Source organism: Nannospalax galili, unplaced genomic scaffold (assembly GCF_000622305.1).
Source record: "Nannospalax galili isolate Female #2095 unplaced genomic scaffold, S.galili_v1.0 scaffold253, whole genome shotgun sequence".
Taxonomy (NCBI): domain Eukaryota; kingdom Metazoa; phylum Chordata; class Mammalia; order Rodentia; family Spalacidae; genus Nannospalax; species Nannospalax galili.
Genome location: NW_008335287.1, coordinates 1,909,732 through 1,928,228, shown reverse-complemented (window position 1 = coordinate 1,928,228; position 18,497 = coordinate 1,909,732). Strand labels below are relative to the sequence as shown.

Sequence of the window (18,497 nt, the reverse complement as noted above, 5' to 3'; positions counted from 1 at the left end):
GTTGAGGCAGGAGGATCTTGAGCTGTATAGCAAGTTCAAGGCTAGCCTGGGTTACATACCAACATCTTGTCATAAATAAACATTTTAAAATATCTTGCCAGGCTGGAGAGATGGCTCAGTGATTAAGAGCACTGGCTGCTCTTGCAGAGGAGCTGGCACTTCCCAGTACCCTCAAGATCACTAACAACCTTCAGTAACTCCAATTCTATGGGATCTGATGCCCTCTTTGGGCCTCTAGGGGCATGGTACACACATGATGTACTTAAATATACACAGGCAAAACACTCATACACATAAAATAATTTTTAAAAACCTTGCCAGAATGTTTTTGAGACAGGGTCTTTTTTTATTTTGTGTACGAGGGTACTGCCTGCATGTATGTAAGTGCACCCTTGTTGTGTAATGCCCATAGAAATCAGAAGAGGTCATCAAATTCCCCTGGCACTAGAGTTACAGATGGTTTTTAGCTGCCACATGGGTGCTGAGAATCAAACCCCAGTCCTCTGCAAGAGGAGCTAATGCTCTTAACTGCTGAGCCATCTCTCCAATCCCTTCAGACAGGGTCTTATATAGCCCAGGGTGACCTTGACATCAATATGTAGCCAAGGATGACCTTGAACTCTTGATCCTTCTGTCTCCACCTTCCATCTTGTAATTACAGGCATGTCCCAATATTGCCCCACTTCTGTGGTGCTAGGGATTGAAATAAGCACTTCATATATGCTAGGTAAGCACATACCAACTGAGCTCCTTGCCAGCCCCTTACTAGGATTTTGACAGGAATTACATTAACCCTGAAGAAACCTGGAGAAAATGGACATTTTTTATGGTGTTGAATCTTCCAATCCATGAACACAGCCAATCTCACCATATATATAGTCTCTGATCTCATGATTTATGGTCATTAAGTTCTTTATATTTTCTATATATATGCTGAGGCGTTTTAATCTGACTGTTTTATGATCCTGGTTGGAGACTATAACATAATCTTCATCTTGGTATTGGCATTGTCTTTTTAAAAATTTTATTTTGAAATCTTGCTATGAGAGGTTTTGGTTGAAAGTTGAATATTTTGAACATTCTAAAGTTCTAGATCTTTTTAGACTTCTGTTTTTAGCTGTCTTCCTCTAGTACATCTACAACAGGAAAAGTGTCACTGTGATCTCTGGACTTCCCTCAAATCCCCAGTCCTTTGTGATAGCTGTGCAAAGAATTATGAGGGGCTGGGGATGTAGCTCACTTGGTAGAATGTTTACTTAGCATACAAGGCTTGTGTTCAGTCCCCAGAAACCCATAAATCCAAATGGTGGTGCATATCCGTAATCACAGTATGTAGGCAGTGAAGGCAGGAGGATCAAATTTTCAAGGCCATCCTCAGCTGTATGTCCAGTTGAAGGCCAGCCTGGGTTATAGGAGATGGTGTCTCGAAGGAAGGGAGGGAGGGAGGGAGGGAAGAAAAAAGAATTCAGAGGACACAGTAGTATAGAAGTTTATTGTAGAGAAGACAGCACACTCAAAAGATGCAAATGGGCAGTGGCCAAAGAGACCTACTTACTTTTTTAAAAATTTATTTTTATTTATGTGTATGTACATGTGTGTGCACCTGTGTGAGTGCATGTCATGTATATGTGGGTGCCCACAGAGACCAGAAGGCACTGAATCCCCTGGACTTGGAGTTATAAGTGGCTGTAAGCTGCCTGGTGTGAGTGCTGGGAACCCAACACTGAGTTCTCTGGAAGAACTACAAGTGCTCTTAACCACTTAAGTCATCTCTCCAGGGTATCCCCTCCCCCTTTTATGTAGGCTTTGTACTATTTCTGAAGTTTCTAGGGGCAGCTTTTTGTGAGGGGTGTTTTCCTGTCCAGTGATTGACAGACCCACTTGGATTGAGTCTTACGGGAGAAGATAAGGGTATGTTCTTGCTCTTTAGAGTAAAGCCTCCAGCCAGAGAATAATCTTCTAAGGCTTGGGTAGCTATCTACTAAGAACCTTCCAGGCAGTTCAGAATGCCACGTCTCCACCCAGGGCCAGTGATGTGACTCAGATCGCATTCTCTACACCAGTAATCAGAGTCCTATGGTTTCAGTTCTTGGTTTACAGGCTGCTGATCATGAGGGAGGAGTACAACTCCAAAGATCTCTAAGCCAGCTAATAGCTAACTAGTTTTGTAACAAAAGGGGAATGCCACTTGCTTCTGCTAAGTGAGGACAGAAGTCCAAGTTTCCTACTGGCCTCTGCTAACATGGCAGAGAGGTCCCTGTTATAGCTGGGTGGAGGTGGGAACACTGGCTGTCCTCTAGGCCTTCTATAGAACTTCCTTAGCTGGACAGGGTAGTAATGCCTTCTTACTACCCCATGTAGTTTTCACTGATACCTACGGTGAGGGTAGAGGTAAAGAGTAAAAGAAAACCATTTTTCTAATTACAACATGTCTGATACCAAATGTGTGGTAGTTCTCCTCACATTAAGCAGTTCTGAGACTCTTTGGATCCTAAGTATTCTACAGTTCAATTTGAACAGGAGAACCAACCAGAGCTAGTGTTACCAGGCCATGGCGGTGGTGTAATGCCTATAGTCCCAGTGCCTGGGAGGTAGAACCAAGAGAATCCTTAAGTTTAACGCCAGCCTGGGGTACATGAGACCCTGTCTCAATCAATCAATCAATCAATCAATCAATCAATCAATCAATCAAAAAAAGAATGTTCCTGTTTCAGGTATGTTTCGATCCCAGATGGTATGAACTAAAGTTCCTAGGAAAAAAACAAACCTATAATAAAGAGCCGACAAATATGATTGACTGATTAGAACTTGATGATTTTGGAGACTGGGGATGCTGAAGATATAGAGCAAAATTATCTTGGGCCTACTTTAGTTCCGTTAATAGACGTTCATTACCAACTTCTGTGTCTCACCCAACAGCCTTCAATGATAAGGTCAAACCTGTGAAATGTATTAACTTAGACCACTAGCTTCTACCAACTCAAAAACTAAGAATGCCATCAGATAACATCTGAGACCTCTAGCAAAGTTTTTCCCACTTTGCTGTAACATGCCTAACCGAATGTTCCCACCAAGTGTATTTGGTTTTTTTTTTTTTTTTTGGTTTTTTTTGAGACAAAAGTCTCCCCTTAGCCCCAGCTGGCCTGGAATTCACTATGTAGACCAGTCTGGCCTTGAACTCACAGGGATCCGCCTGCCTCAGCCTCCCAAGTGCTGAAATTAAAGGCATGCACCACCACACCTGGCTCTGGAATATAATCTTTTAACTTCTGTGACTATGTAAGTTCATGTAAGTGCTTCCACATTGGAACATGTTTGGGGCAACCTGACTCTGTGTTCCTGGGCCATGGTCACTCATCTTTGGGTCAGAATAAACCAGCTCTCTTTTCCTTTGAGGTGAGAGGGTTTTTTTTTTTTTTGTTTTTGTTTTTTGTCTTTTTGAAGCAGGGTCTCTCTGTAGCCCCAGCTGTCCTGGAACTCACTATGTAGACCAGGCTGGCCTTGAACTCACAGAGATCCACCTGCCTCTGCCTTCCAAGTGCTGGGACTACAGGCGTGCACCACCACGTCCGGCTGAGAGTTGTGTTTTGTGCTGAAATTTGTAACTTATATTGTGACCAGCTCCCTATAAATTTGGGGCTCCCAGGACTTCCTAATTCAGGTTCCTAATTTGCTGAAACAACTCACAGAAGTCAGGAAGGAACTTTACTACTACCAGTTACTTTGTACAGCTCAACAGAGGAACAGCCAAATGGAAGAGACACATAGTCAAGGTAGAGGAATGCACCCAGAGCTTCTGTGCCCTTTCTGTGGAAGGCAGCCTTCTGGGTCTTCAATGTGTGCACCAACCCAGAAGCTCTCTGAACATTTAGAATTTTTATAGAGGTTCCATGATGTAAGCATGGTTGATTAAATCATAACTAATGGTGACTAATTCAATCCCCATGCCTTCTCCCCTCCCCTGAGGTCTGAAAATTCACACCCTCTGTGTTGTTGATTCCCCTGGCAATCAACCAACATTCACTTCTTCTAAGAGTCACCTCCTTAGAATAAACTTGGTTGTGGCTGAAAGACATTATTATGAATAATAACATGTTTCTTTTACCCCTAGCACTCAGGGAAGCCCAGGGGCTTTAGCTCTGTACTGCTAACCTCAATATATGTTATATAGTTTAGAACAATATCACAGCAGGCATTTCTAGGTAGTTGGCTTCTTAAGCTCCAGGTCTGGGAGATAAAAGAAAATCCAGGGAACTCATTACAGTGCCTTGTGTTGGGTCTCTGGGTAAACAGCCAGTCTTCCTCTCCTCTCCACCTTTCAGTGTCTCCTTTTTAATGAAGTAGAGCTGAGGCTTAATGATATTTTAATATTGGCTTAAGCATGAGCATTAAGGGATAAAGAGGCACTCAGAAGAAAGACATGCCTGAGAGCATGGGCGTAGGCTTTTTAAAAGAACAGTCACAGAAAGTAAGACATGTGCAAGGCTCCTTAAGGGAGAGTTGTTGCTTTAGTGTCTTCCCATGCATGTCTTGTATGTAGGACCTACGGTTCTTAGTTGTAGTTAGAAGGCAAAATTGCAAAAATATTTAACTACTCCATCATCCTGGAACAATTGTATTTTTTCTTTTTCTTTTCTTTTCTTTTTTTTTTTGGACTTTTTGAGACAAGGTCTCCCTGTAGCCCCAGCTGACCTGGAACTCATTATGTAGACCAGGCTGGCCTTGAACTCACAGAGATCCGCCTGCCTCTGCCTCCCAAGTGCTGGGATTAAAGGTGTGCACCACGACACCCGGCAGGTGCCAATTTTTTAAAGCAACATTTCTCTGTCTTTCTCATTTTTTTTTTTAAAATTTTAGAGACAAGGTTCATGTAGCCCAAGCTGGCCTTGAACTCAGTATGTAGATATAACTATCTGTGACCACCTGATCCACCTGGTTCCACCTCCCAAGTACTAGGGTTCCAGATTTTATCATACTGCACCCCCTCCCATTCTCTTTTTTCTTTCTTTCCTCTTTCTTCTCCCAGATAGGATCTTACTGTGTAGCCCAGGCTAGCCTTGAACTCTTTATCCTTTTGCCTTAGCCTCCTTAGTGCTAGATTTCATACATGCATCACCATGTCTCGCTCAATGTATTCGTTTTGATGTCATAATTATTTTGTCTGTGCATATTTTTTCCCTTGGCATGTTTAATAAAGCTATAACTTCTATTTATATGTAACAGAAACTGACTAGAGCTTGCCTTAGCAAAAGAAAGGTAATTTAAAATGAAGATACAGTGTGCCTAAAAAAACCTCAACGGTTGATATACACAAAGACCTAAGGAAGATTGGCACTGTAGGGATACAGTCTTTGCTCTCTCCACACATTTTCTTCCTTCTTCTCCTGGAAAACAAACTTCTATTGCCACCTAGTATTCAAAGATAGAAAGATAAGACGGGCGTGGTGGCACACACCTGTAATACCAGCACTCGGGAGGCAGAGGCAGGCGGATCTCTGTGAGTTCAAGGCTAGCCTAGTCTACATAGTGAGTTCCAGGACAGCTGGGGCTACAGGGAGACCGTCTCAGAAAGACCAAAAAAAAGATGAGAGATAGACCTTGACACAGTTCCTAGCTAGTAGCATGCAGATGTACTAAGAAACAAATTAGTATAGTCTTTCTTCATATCTAATTCTAAATTACCAGGAAAAAAATATAATTACTGCCAAGCATAGTAGTGCACACCTATCATCCTAGTACTTGGCAGGGGGAGGCAGGAGAATCACAAGTTTGAATTCAGCCTGGCTACCTAGTGAGACCCTGTCTCAAAAAAACCCAAAAAAACCCCCAAAACCAAAAACAATCTGGGGATATACCACAGTGGTAGTGCTGGAGGGGGAGGGGGGAAGGAAGGGAGGAAGAGGAGAGGAAAGGGAAGAGAAGAGAGGTGTTCAGGTGATATGGCCAGAGATGTCTGTGTTGAGGGATCACCTGAAAAATAGCCCATAGGAGTCTTAGCGAACTCTTACGTTCTGTATTGGGTGGTTGTTGTCAAAGGCATCCTAAGGGTGTCAAATGCATGGGAAGACTTGTTTTAGTTCTTGAATCTTTAATGTACTGTTAAACATGTATCCAATCAAAATTGTTATAAAGTTCCAGATCAACTATCTTATACAACAAGGTTACTACTTGGTAAGCATGTTGAATTTATGAGACTTTTTTTCTTATGACAGTAAAACGATATAATAAGCAGCATAAAGATCCGTTTTTACATTTGGAAATGAAGTCAAGCCTTAGAACTGCTTCAAAGACTCTGGTGCCTCCCTTTTCTGGCATTAATCTAGTTGATTTGAGAAGTGGCACACAGGGTAACTGACCTCACAGTGAAGACAGCACAGGAACTGCTGGCCTGATATTCATCAGAGAGGGTCACAGTACCACTGACCCAGGCTTAAGGAATTGTAATGCTACCCCTGAAGCTAGTGTTTCGCACAGCAGGCTGTGTGATGTGGCTATTATTTGTGGACATACAATCCAGTAAGTGTCTTTCTAAATCGGTTGCAGTGTAAATCTTTTGTACTCTAAATGGAAACAAACCCATAAATTGTGCTCAGCTAAGCTGTTGTTAAACTGGTTATAGTGTAACTTTTACCTAGGATTTTACAGCCATTTCCACACTCATAAATCTTGGTAACTGTGTTCAAAACTCTGTCTTAAGAGTGTGAGCTACTACATATAATTACATACTGATGGTTCAAAGGTTCTGAACAGCATAAAAGCTACTCCATTGTTCTTGGTACTCATAATATGTGTGCTTCTAAAGCAAAAAAATTTAAGGTTATGGAGCAGGAAGTCTCAAATGAATTTTCCTGGATATGTTTTTCTAAGAATTTTCCCCTCCTGACCCAAAGCTGTTGACCCAACATATCCCTTTGCATTGCCAAGCTCTCCTTTTCGACACTATCCTTTATTTCCCCCTCCTTTCTTGTTTCTATTCATCCTGTCCCCACTCATTTTTATAAATGTCCTTATTCTCTTTCTTAAAAGTAACACTGATGGCAATAAAGTTATTTTATTCCATAGTTTTAGATTAGTAAATTTGCTGGTTTATCAACTTTTTGTTGGGATTTGGAAGATTGATCATTTTTTCTGGATCGTATAAAAGGCATGGTCTGCTGTGTTTACCACTAAGCTAGCCAGTAGAAGGACTCCCTTGAGAAGGTGACCCTCTAATTGCAAGTTAGCAAGCTAGGTAAAGCACAAAATACTATGCAGAGACAAAGAGGCAACAGAGAGCTAATCTTGGAAGATACTTTAAGTTGTTAACTTTTTAGTGCTGTGAACCCTTCAACTAGAAGTTAGTGTTTTGCTTATATGTCATCACATCATCCAGTATCAATAAGAGGTAAAACCAACACAAAGCCTGAAAATCAGGACTTTTTCAGCTGGTCTCGAAAGAGTCCCACCTGCAGCCTATGGGATGCATGCATTCCAGGACAGCTGTGAACACAGACCAACACATCGGTAGATGATGCCGTACTGCAATGTCACAAGGCTAGACACTCATTCAAAGGATGGAGATTTGAGCCCTCAGAGCTTTGGTTTCCCTTGAGATTCTTCCTGAATAGCACACCATCTGCACCAAGATGCAGCAACACAGTGTTATTGTATCTGACAGCACAACTGAGGAACTGATAGCACAGGCCCAACTACTGTCTGCAAAAGCCATGTGCAGTGTTGTTTTATTACTTAATTACAAGGTTTGGAGCATTCAGTTAATTAAGCGGCCTGAATGACTGAGCCTCTCTGTTCTTTAAAAATAACTTAGACTATCAATATTAAATCTGCTAGTTTTAGCTTAAGAAGACATGTGAGATTATCTCCAGCATAGGAACTAATTATATATTCATATCCGCAGGGTCTCACTCTGTAGCCCAGGCTGGCCTCAAAATCAGTAATCTTCCTGTCCAGCGTCCTAAATTCTGAGATTGTAGGTGTGACCCACCATGCCTGACCTATTCCCACAATTTTAGTGATTTGAATGGTTGATATTAAAAACATTTGCATCCTCATGTAAAGGAGCATTATTATCATTATTATTAATTATTATTATTGTCTTTTTGAGACAGGGTCTTCCTATAGCCCCAGCTGTCCTGGAACTCACTATGTAGACCAGGCTGGCCTTGAACTCACAGAGATCTGCCTGCCTCTGCCTCCCAAGTGCTGGGATTAAAGGTGTGTGCCACCATGCCCGGCATGGAGCATTATTTTAACAGATTGGAAATGATGGTGACTCTAGACCTTTACTTGTCTGACTCCATTTTCAAATGACTACATGAGGGAATGTTAATATTACATAGCCAGATGTCCTGTATAATTTATTTTTGAGACAGTGTCTCATGGATCCCAGGCTAGCCTTAAATTTACTATGTAGCTAACCATGACCTGAACTCATGATCCTTCTACCTTCAATTCCCAAGTGCTGGGATTACGGGAGTATGTGGTGCTGGGGCTCAAAACCAGGGCTCTGTGCACACTTGGCAGGCAATCTATCAACTGAAATCCACTTCTAGCCCCATTTGTGTTGATAAATCATTTTATTTTGCATTCTTGAAGTATGTATGTTTCAGAGTTCTCAATTACATCAATAAAAACTGCCTCTGGTTAATTTGAGCAGAAAGTACTTTTATCAGAAGTGTGGGGTGTCCAGATAGACATGTGAGAAAGACAATCCTAAGACCATGGCACAGGGTGGACTGTGATACTTGCTGCTATTGGCATTTTCTGTCACTGGATGCTGGCCACCATGATACAGACCTCAGCTACTCTGGACACTTGTCTCAGCAGCTCTGGAATTTTGAATCTCCCAAAACTTAAAACTTGGAACAAGACTGATTAGTTAATTGGTTGAACACAGTTTACTTACACAAAACATAGGCAGGAAAAGGAGTATTTATTTACACTTCTTTATCTTTCTTTCCAATTTAGGAATAAACCCAAGCAGGATGGATGTTTACATAGTGGGTAGCCAAAATGGACAAGTATCCATGGGCAAGTTTTAGTGTAACCAGTGTGGGCAACTTGCTTCCTGAGGCTGCATATAGGTTGTTTTTGCTTTATTTTATAATTTGATTTTGCATGAATTTTGTAGATGACACAATGTCAAATGATTGCCATATACAATACTTTTTCCCTTCCCTTCCCTCCCCTCTTCTTCCGTTCTCCCTTCCCTTCCCTCTCTCCTCCCCTCCCCTTCCTTTCCCTTCCCTCCCCCTTCTTCCCTTCTCCCTTCCCCTTTCTCCCTCCCCTCTCCTCCCCTTCCTTTCCCTTCCCTTCTTCCCCCTTTTTTCTTTCTTGTTTTCTTGCCTTCCAACCACAGTTCTCACGTAGGCCAGGTCTGTTATGTAATCAAGGATGACATTGAAATTCTGATCCTCCTGTCTCTACCTCCCAAGTCCTAGGATTACAGGCCTGTGCCACCACACCCTGTGTGTATGATTCAGAGTTGCTGGCCTACATAATAAAATAAAATAAAACAAATGAAAAGAAATGAAATTAAAAATAAGTCAGCTGTGATGTTGGCTATATGTAATCACAGCATTTGGGAAGTGAAGGACAATCAGGAGTTCAAGGTCATCTTTGTCTACACAGTGAGTTAAAGCTAGTCAAACCACCCCAAATAAAATAAAAAAAATTAGTCTTAATTTGAATCTGCTTTGCATCATTTACTGATCAGAAGAACTTGTTTACCTTTCCAGTGCTCAGCTTCTTCAAGTGTAAAGGGGAGGAAGCGATTGCCTGAACAAATGAAGACAGATTTTCCCCTTACAGGAATAGAGAAGTTGATAATCAATGATAATTAAGTTACCCAACTTAAATCTAGGTAACCCAAGAAGTGCTGGGAAGTAATTTAAGAATGTAATTAGCTAGACTCAGTATCTTGACTCTAATCCTAGCAACTTGGGAGATGGAGGTAGGAGGATCAAGAATTCAAGGCTAGCTTGGGATACATGAGACCTTGCCTCAAAAAGAAATAAAAGAAGAATCCATTAAAGTTATCAAAGAATACTTAAAAATGAAAATGATTTTTCATTAGATTGTTCACTTATTTCTGAGAGTCTCACTTTCTGCAATTTCCATTAAAAACAAACAAACCTTTTAAGGTTGAGCTTGGTGGTGCGCACCTTTAGTCCCAGCACTTGGGAGGCAGAGGCAGGTGGATCTCTGAGTTCCAGGCCAGCTGGGGCTACAGGGAGACCCTGTCTCAAAATGTTCAAAAAACAAAACGAAACAAAACAAAATAAAACCACAAACACTTTTGTGTGCACCTTAGAGACCGAGGCAGAAGATGACAAGCTCAATGCCACCTTCAATCCTCCCAGCCTCAGTCTACTAGCCTCCAGGTTTTTGTTATTTTTATTTTTTTGTTATTTTGTTTTGGTTTAGTTTGATTTTTTTTTTTTTTTTTTTTTTTTTTTTTTTTGGTTTAGTTTTATTTTTTTTTTTTTTTTTTTTTGTCTTTTTGAGACAGGGTCTCCCTGTACAGCCCCAGCTGGCCTGGAACTCACAGAGATCCTTCTGCCTCTGCCTCCCAAGTGCTGGGATTAAAGGTGTGTACCACCATGCCCGGCTAGTTTGATTTTTTTTTTTAAAGAGGTGTTATACTGTAGCCTAGACTGGCTTGAAATTTTACCATTTAAAAATTCTTCTTTTCAGTATGCCAACCACAGAAAGACAAGTACCACCTTAGTTCCACTTTTAAGTGGAATATAAAAAAGTTGACTTCATGGAAATGCAGAGCAGAATGGTGATTACCAGAGGCTGGGAGAGTAGAAGGGATGAGGGTTTGAAAGGTCCATCAGTGTTACAGACAAGAGCAAGTCCTGTATGAGAAGTAGGTGGTGAGAATCTATTGCTGATGACACCACACATCTTGGTCGCAGAACATTGCAGGAACTGAGCTGGACGCTTCCTCCCTGTCAGCCATCCCTCATAGTATCAGAATGCAGGCCAGTTGGGGGAGAATTGTCATCAACAGATTTATTAAGCTGTGAAACCTGTGTACAGTAATAATGACCAAGTCCAACCATAAATGGAACCTTCTCCAAGGCTCAGAGAATATTACGGAGGAAAGGGTGAAGGAGTGTAAAAGCTGGGGGAGATAGAGAGGTGTGGGAACACTGACTTCTAGGCATGGCATGACAGTTTTACCCCCAGCAGCCATGATTACCTGCACAAAACTGGACCTATCAATATCCTGTCATGGCGTTGGGGAGGGGTTCATATGCCTGACCTCCTGAATTTATAAGCAGTTAATGGTTGATACGGGAAGGAGACATTTCTCTTTCAGTGGTGTAGCCACTGGTCTAAGGTGCCGGTGTTCCTATAAACAACCCTAATAAACTTACTGGGTGACACAAAAAAAAGATGAAAAGACATGAAAGTAGACAGGAACTAGCTGGGAAGAGGAGGGGTCAGAGCGGGCGGGGACAAGAGAGTAATGGGGGTGAAAATGATTGAAACATATTATGTACTTGTGTGAAAATGTCATACTGAAACCCATTATTATGTATAACCAATATATGCTATTAAAATATAAATTGTTTCCAGAAGGAATAAAGAAAATAAAATATTTCATCTGTGGTATGATTTAGTAGTTCCCTAAATTGTTACCATTTGGCAGTGTTTTGATTGTATTAAAATTCACCTTTAAATTTTTTTAAATTACATTTTATTTAGCACATGCTACTGTGCAAATGTAGAGGTCAGAGGACAACTTGTGGGAGTCAGGTGTTCTTCCACCATGTGGGTCTTGGGGATTAAATTCAAGTCATCAGGTTTGGTGGCAGGTACCTTTACCCACTGAACAATCTCATTTGAGACAGGGTTTCTCTATAGCCCCAGCTGGCGTGGAATTCACTACATAGACCAGGCTGGCCTCAAACTCACAGAGATCCACTTCCCTCTGCCTCCCAAATGCTGGGACTAAAAGGCCTTTGCCACCATACCCAGCCAAAATTCACCTTTAAAAAAGATAGCCAGGCATGGCTATATAGTGAGTTCCAGGACAGCTGGGGCTACAGGAAGATCCTGACTCAAAATTAAAAAGTGAGATGAGCCAGGTGTGGTGGTGCACACCTTTAGTCCCAGCACTGGGGAGACAGAGGCCAGTCTGGCGAGTTCCAGGCCAGCTGGGGCTACAGGGAGACTCTGTCTTAAACACCGAAAAAAAAAAAAAAAAAAAAAAAAAAAAAAAAAAAAAAAAAAAAAGTGAACTGATATACACAGTTTAAAATTTTCATTACCTGTGTCTATGTTCTGATCACTGTTGTTTGTTATGATTATTCCTAAAAACAATTTATAGTTGGTGCTGGAGAGATGGCTGAGTAAGAGCACTTGCTCTGTAAGCATGAGGACCTGAGTTTGAATCCCCAGCACCCAGGTAAAAAGCCCAGTGTGGCTTCTTGTGCCTGTAACCTCAGTGGCTTACACCTGTAATCCCAGCACTCAGAATGTAGGAGTAGGAGAAACACAAGTTCAAAGTTATCCTCAGCTACAATGAGTTTGAGGACAGCCTGAAACACATGAAACCCTGTCTCAAATAACAAACCAACCAGCAAGAAAGTGAGTCCAATCTGAAATAAATTTACTAAATTTATTTCCAGACAAGGTGACACTCACTAGCCCTGGCTGACCTCAAATATATGGTAATCCTCCTGCCTCAGCCTCACCAGTTCTGAGATTATGGGCATGAGCCACTATGCCTAGCTTCAAATTTTATATTTTCTTAAGTTGACTATGAAAGAAAAATGTTTTCATACGCTGTTACTGCATATTCCTTTAGAAAAACTTTACTTTTTGTTACTGTTTTCTCTCTTTTAAAAGACTATTTTTCTACTTATTTTATGTATGAGTGTTTTGTTGGGATATAAGTGTACGAGCAATGCCTGCAGAGGCCAGAAGAGGGCATTGGATCCCCTGGAACCGGACAGTTGTTAGCCGCCATGTCGGTTCCCTGAGCCATCTCTCCAGCTATCCCCACCCTTTTAAAAAAATGTTGACCAGGTTGTCCTCACAGAGATCTCCTGCCTCCTGAATGCGAGAATTAAAGGCATGCGCCACCATGCCCAAACCTTTTATTTTTATTTTTGGGACAGGGTCTCCCTGTAGTCCCAGCTGGCCTGGAACCTGCTATGTAGACCAGGCTGGCATTGAACTCACAGATTCGCCTGCTTCTGCCTCCTGAGTGCTGGGATTAAAGGCCTGCGCCATCAAGCTGGTTCCCAATTCTTATTCTAAAAAATATTTTATTATTTTTATGTATATGAGTGTATTGCTTGCATGAAAGTGCACCCTTGTCGTGCAATGCTCACGAAGGTCAGAAGAGGACATCGGATTCCCCTGGAACTGGAGTTATAGATGGTTGTTAACCACCATGTGGGTTCCCCTCTCACCACTCTCTTTTTATAAAACAGGGTCTCATTCTGTAGCTCTGGCTGGTCTGGAACTTGCTATGTGGACCAGGCGGGCCTTGGATTTATAGAGAGCTGTCTGCCTGTGCCTCCCCAGCGCCAGAATGTGCCCCGACACTCAGCTCTCTATTTTTTTTGTATTTACTTTTGCCCTTGATATTTAAAGTTTCACCTTATTTTAACTTTGTCACTAACCATTTGATACAAAAAGGTTTACTTTACTGTGTGGGAAGGTCAAAGGATAGTTAAGGGAGTTGGTTCATCTTTCCACCATATGGTTTTCCAGCTCGCACTCACCCGTCTAGTTTGGCGGCAAACGTCTTTACCAGCGGAGCCGTCTCGTCAGCCCGGATACCTTAATTCTTAAGAAATGCGGGCTGTTCTGACGAGACAAAGAGAACATGCTTAAGCACTCAACAAGGCTTAAGCGCAAACCCAAGCCTAGTTAAAGTGCTCACTGCTTTGACTGGAGGATTCCATGGAACACTGGCCTCCCACGTGTCTTCCAGGAAACTCAGAACTCTACGGATAAGGAAGAGGCGTTGGAAAATAGAGAGTCAGGCACTGGAACCCGGGACGAACCGGGGGGACCTCGGCAGGGGTGTGGGAACAGGCTGTTGGTTCCGAGGGCGGGCGGAGGAGGAACCTCACCGCGCGGACCCCCCCTCAGGGGGTCTGTCCCCGGAATCGGGTGGAGGAGGGGGCCAGATGCGAAGAGAAAAACGGGAAGACGCCAACAGAGCGACAGGTGGGCACGGGTCCAGTCCAACCCCGACGGACAGCGCGCGGGCCGCACCTGAGTCCTCCGGGCCGCCGTAGCCCCGCCCCCTCAGCGCGTGGCACCCGTGACGTTAGGCGCGCGGGCCACTCTCTTTACAGAGGTTGCTCTTGTCCAAACGGCCGGTCTCTGCTGCGCCTGCGCGGTCAGGAGGGGAAGTGAGGCGGTTTCCTCGGCGCCTTTTCCGGCAGCGGCGGCGGTAGAGCTGGGAGGAGGTGGAGGCCCGCGGGAGCCCGCGCTCGGGGCGGCGGCTAGAGGTAACCCCGCGGACCGAGCGGGAAGGGCGGGCCGCGTCGGCCTCCGCGCTTCTCGGGAGTCCCGGCCGTAACTCCCTTTCCCTCTCTGTGTCCCTGCAGGCAGCATACCGAGTTCCCGCGAGGATTCATGACCCGCCGGGCCGCCTGAGCCGCGCGTCTCTCTGGGTGACCTGAGGCTGTGGGGAGCCGGTGGTCGCGGGACGGCTGGCGGGCCGCAGGGCGCGGTGAGGAAAAGCGAAGGAGCGCGAAGCGCGGCGGCGCGGCGGCGGGGGGAAGGGCAGTTCCGGGCCGGGCCGCGCCTCAGCAGGGCGGCGGCTCTCCGGGCGCAGACTCGGGGCCCCGGCAGCGGGGACTGGAGACTTCAAGTTGTGCAGCGGGGGATGCGCGAGTGAAAGCGGGCCGGGCCCCTGCCCCTAGGAGGCAACTTGGGCGCAGGCCGCAGGGCATCCTCGCGGCCGGGCGGCTTCGTTTCGGTTGCGCGGCCGCGGCGGCGGAGCAGGCTGAGGGGACCCGGGACACCTGAATGCCCCCGGCCCCGGCTCCTCCGACGCGATGGGGAAGGTGCTGTCCAAGATCTTCGGGAACAAGGAAATGCGGATCCTCATGTTGGGCCTGGACGCAGCCGGCAAGACAACCATCCTGTACAAGTTGAAGCTGGGCCAGTCTGTGACCACCATTCCCACCGTGGGTTTCAACGTGGAGACGGTGACTTACAAAAACGTCAAGTTCAACGTGTGGGATGTGGGCGGCCAGGACAAGATCCGGCCGCTCTGGCGGCATTACTACACCGGGACCCAGGGTCTGATCTTCGTAGTGGACTGCGCCGACCGCGACCGCATCGACGAGGCCCGCCAGGAGCTGCACCGCATTATCAATGACCGGGAGATGAGGGACGCCATAATCCTCATCTTCGCCAACAAGCAGGACCTGCCTGATGCCATGAAACCCCACGAGATCCAGGAGAAACTGGGCCTGACCCGGATTAGGGACAGGAACTGGTATGTGCAGCCCTCCTGTGCCACCTCAGGGGACGGACTCTATGAGGGGCTCACATGGTTAACCTCTAACTACAAATCCTAATGAGCATTCTCCACCCATCCCCCAGAAGGAGAGAAATCAAAAACCCATTCATAGGATTATCGCCACCATCATCACCTCTTTCAGTTGCCACTTTCTCTTCTTTTGAGTTTGAACTCTGGAGTTACTGTTCTACGGTTTAGGGGGGTTGGGAGTTTTCTTTGTTTCCTTTTTTTCTTTTTTGCTTTGCGTTAGGATGCTCTGATCTGACATTCGACACGAACACAGTGCTAGATGCTCTTGGTGACTTCCAGCAAACGGGGTGGGGGTAATAGCAGCTCTTGGTGAAGTCCTTTATAATAATGGTTTGATTTTGATTTTTTTTTTTATTTCGAGAGAATCTTTTTTTCCCCCCAATGTATGCTTTTTTCCTTTTTGCCCAGTTTCCTTATCACTTGCTGTAGATGGCTTATTTTGCATTCATGCAGACTATGTTGCAAGTCTGTTTCATCTAGTAAACTGAAAATTATTGCTTAATCAAACTGCCGTTTGTCTTTTCTATTTAAGGCCTTCCCCCCCCTCCCTTACTAGCTCTAACTTAGTAATTTCAAATGTGACCTTTTATATCCAAGACCAGTATGGTGAACTTAGCCCACAGTGGCAGGATAATGAGTAAAACCAGTGTAATGTGTTCCAGTTGCACATCAGTATGTTAAACAGGTAATGTAAGAAGTTCTTTGAAATGTCAGCTGTTAAGTTCTGAAACATACATCATGCATGAGTAGGAATAAAATCCAAGTTCCCCTTAGCATAGCTCACTTAAGCTGCTTAAAAACAAGTGTAACCTGTAAAGGGTGCAATTTTTTTTTTTTTTTCACTGCAAAGTTAGCAACTTTGCTGTTTTCCCTCTTTAAAAATAGTCTCTTTCCAGAAAATGGAGCAATAATGGTGTATACCACACACAGATGAAATATTTGTAGATATTTTAAGTGGCTTTTGGGTAAAACTGGAATATATATTACCTTGTTTCAAATGTCTTAAGACCAGTAGTTTTAAAATTACTAAACGTTTACTTTGTTCACTAACAAAAAAAAATTTAACAAGTCAAATCATATGCACCTTTTACCTAGTTGGCAAAAAATACATTTCCTGTTTTCACATTACAGCAACTGATTAAGCTGAGGATATGTCATTTTTTTATAGCTGGACGAGCTACATCTCCATTAATTAAAACACTGGAAAAGATGTTTTATTATAAAAGAAGATAATTGCTTGATTGTAGGATTAACTCATGCAAATAGATTATACTGTTGGTTCAGTAGTACACTATTAAGGAAGGCAATGTGATGGATGAATGATGTGTAGACTTGAGGGATGACAGAAGGGAAGCAGGATGAAGAGAACCTACAGATGACAATGAATGTAAACTTTTTTTTTCTTCAAGGGTAAGCATTGTGCTCACTGGTGATATCCAGATCTTAAGATTAGCTGGTTAGGACCAGTAACTAGATTGAGACCACTATGATACTATTTTGAACCAAATGTTAATGTTGATTCATAATTGTGAAGCAGCATCTGGTTCTTGTGTAGCCTTAAGGATTAATTTTAGTGATCCTCAAGGAATAAAACTTAGGGAATTTCAGAAATGTAGACTGCAGAGGCAGTGTACAGGACAAGGTGGTGTGGTTTTGCTTAATGAGGGTGTCTGAAAATTAAAATCAAGCCGGATATCATGGTATAGTTGGACAGTATTAGTCCTTCATGTTTTGGCCATATTGTATAATGGAGCTTTTACCAAAGATGTAGGAGAAGCATAAGTCTATACAAGAACCAATTCTTCAATGTAGAACTCAAACGTTTTACTTCAAGTGGATTAGAAAAGGTGCTATGTTATAGGCTTCTATTGGTGCAGAGGGATTTTTGAATTTAAGATGCAACAAAAGCATTAAGTTCTGTTTCATATTAGTCTAAGAATCTAGAAGTGAGGCTAATACACATACTTAAGATCATTTTAGTTGCTTTTGAAAATTCCCAAAGCTCCACCGTAAAATGTAATTCTTAAGTGTTTTGAATGGTTACATTTTAAGGTACATAATCATGGTTATACATATAATGCTATAGTAACATCCTGAAATTAAATAAGCACAAAGGTATAAATGCCTAAACTGGAGGAAACTTGAAACCCTCATGTTCATTCTTAAATGTAGTGTTCTAACTTGTGACAGACAGATTGGTAGACAGCCATTTTTTGTGTGTCTTAAAATAACTGGGGGCATAGTTAAAATTTTATACATCCAAGTGATTGCTATTACTGAATGTCGCAGGTGAGATGGGGTTATTTTTAGTTTATTTGAAATGTCTGAAAAGGTGGGAGGGGGGAAAATACATTTGAAATTTGGAAAACCCTAAGTCTTTTGGAAAGAAATTGTAATTTTTCACTTACATTTCTTTGCATATGAAAGGTTAACAATTGATGTAGTTAAATTGAGCCATAACCATTGGTGATTACAGAGCAGGTAACTATTAGAGCCTGCAGGGAAAAAAAGTTACCTAAGCATTTAAAAAATAAGATCCTGAAGATTTTGTTTAATTGCATCAATTTCTGTATTTATGTGAATTTATAAACTTGCAGTAAGTTTTGAATGAGGTTAATCTTGTCTTAATATAAGTAAATGAGTCTGTAGACTGTGATCTCCCCAAGCTAAAAAGTACAGTACTTGGAATTGTGTTCTTTATGGTTGTAGTGTTGGTAAAGCACTAATATGCAGAAAATAAAGGAATTATACAGTGCAGTTTCTCACGTTATATTACTCGAACTAGATAAGTGGGATGTGTTGGTATGTGGGGGCCTTACTATTCTCTAGGGATGTACGGTTTAAAAAGTGACTTAAAAGAGTCACTGACTTAGAAAAACAGAGAACTTTTTTAAAAAACAATGGTTGCTTAAGGTTTGCCCTGTTTTACCATACCTTATTTTATGACAACTTAGGATAT

At 42.9% G+C, this 18,497-nt stretch overlaps 1 protein-coding gene across 1 annotated transcript; it reads left to right on the top strand.

Annotated features, from left to right (window-relative positions):
• The first annotated feature begins 14,014 nt into the window (after nt 1-14,014).
• Nucleotides 14,015-18,295, top strand: Arf6 (ADP ribosylation factor 6). Its single transcript, XM_008829857.3, has 2 exons — nt 14,015-14,486; nt 14,586-18,295. Exon 2 carries the CDS (start codon nt 15,039-15,041, stop codon nt 15,564-15,566), a length of 528 nt encoding a protein of 175 aa, XP_008828079.1. The 5' UTR covers nt 14,015-14,486; nt 14,586-15,038; the 3' UTR covers nt 15,567-18,295.
• Nucleotides 18,296-18,497: the final 202 nt, after the last annotated feature.

What these genes read in the sequence shown, in the direction of transcription:
- Arf6 (XM_008829857.3), top strand. Translation starts at nt 15,039, where the DNA reads ATGGGGAAGGTGCTGTCCAAGATCTTCGGGAACAAGGAAATGCGGATC.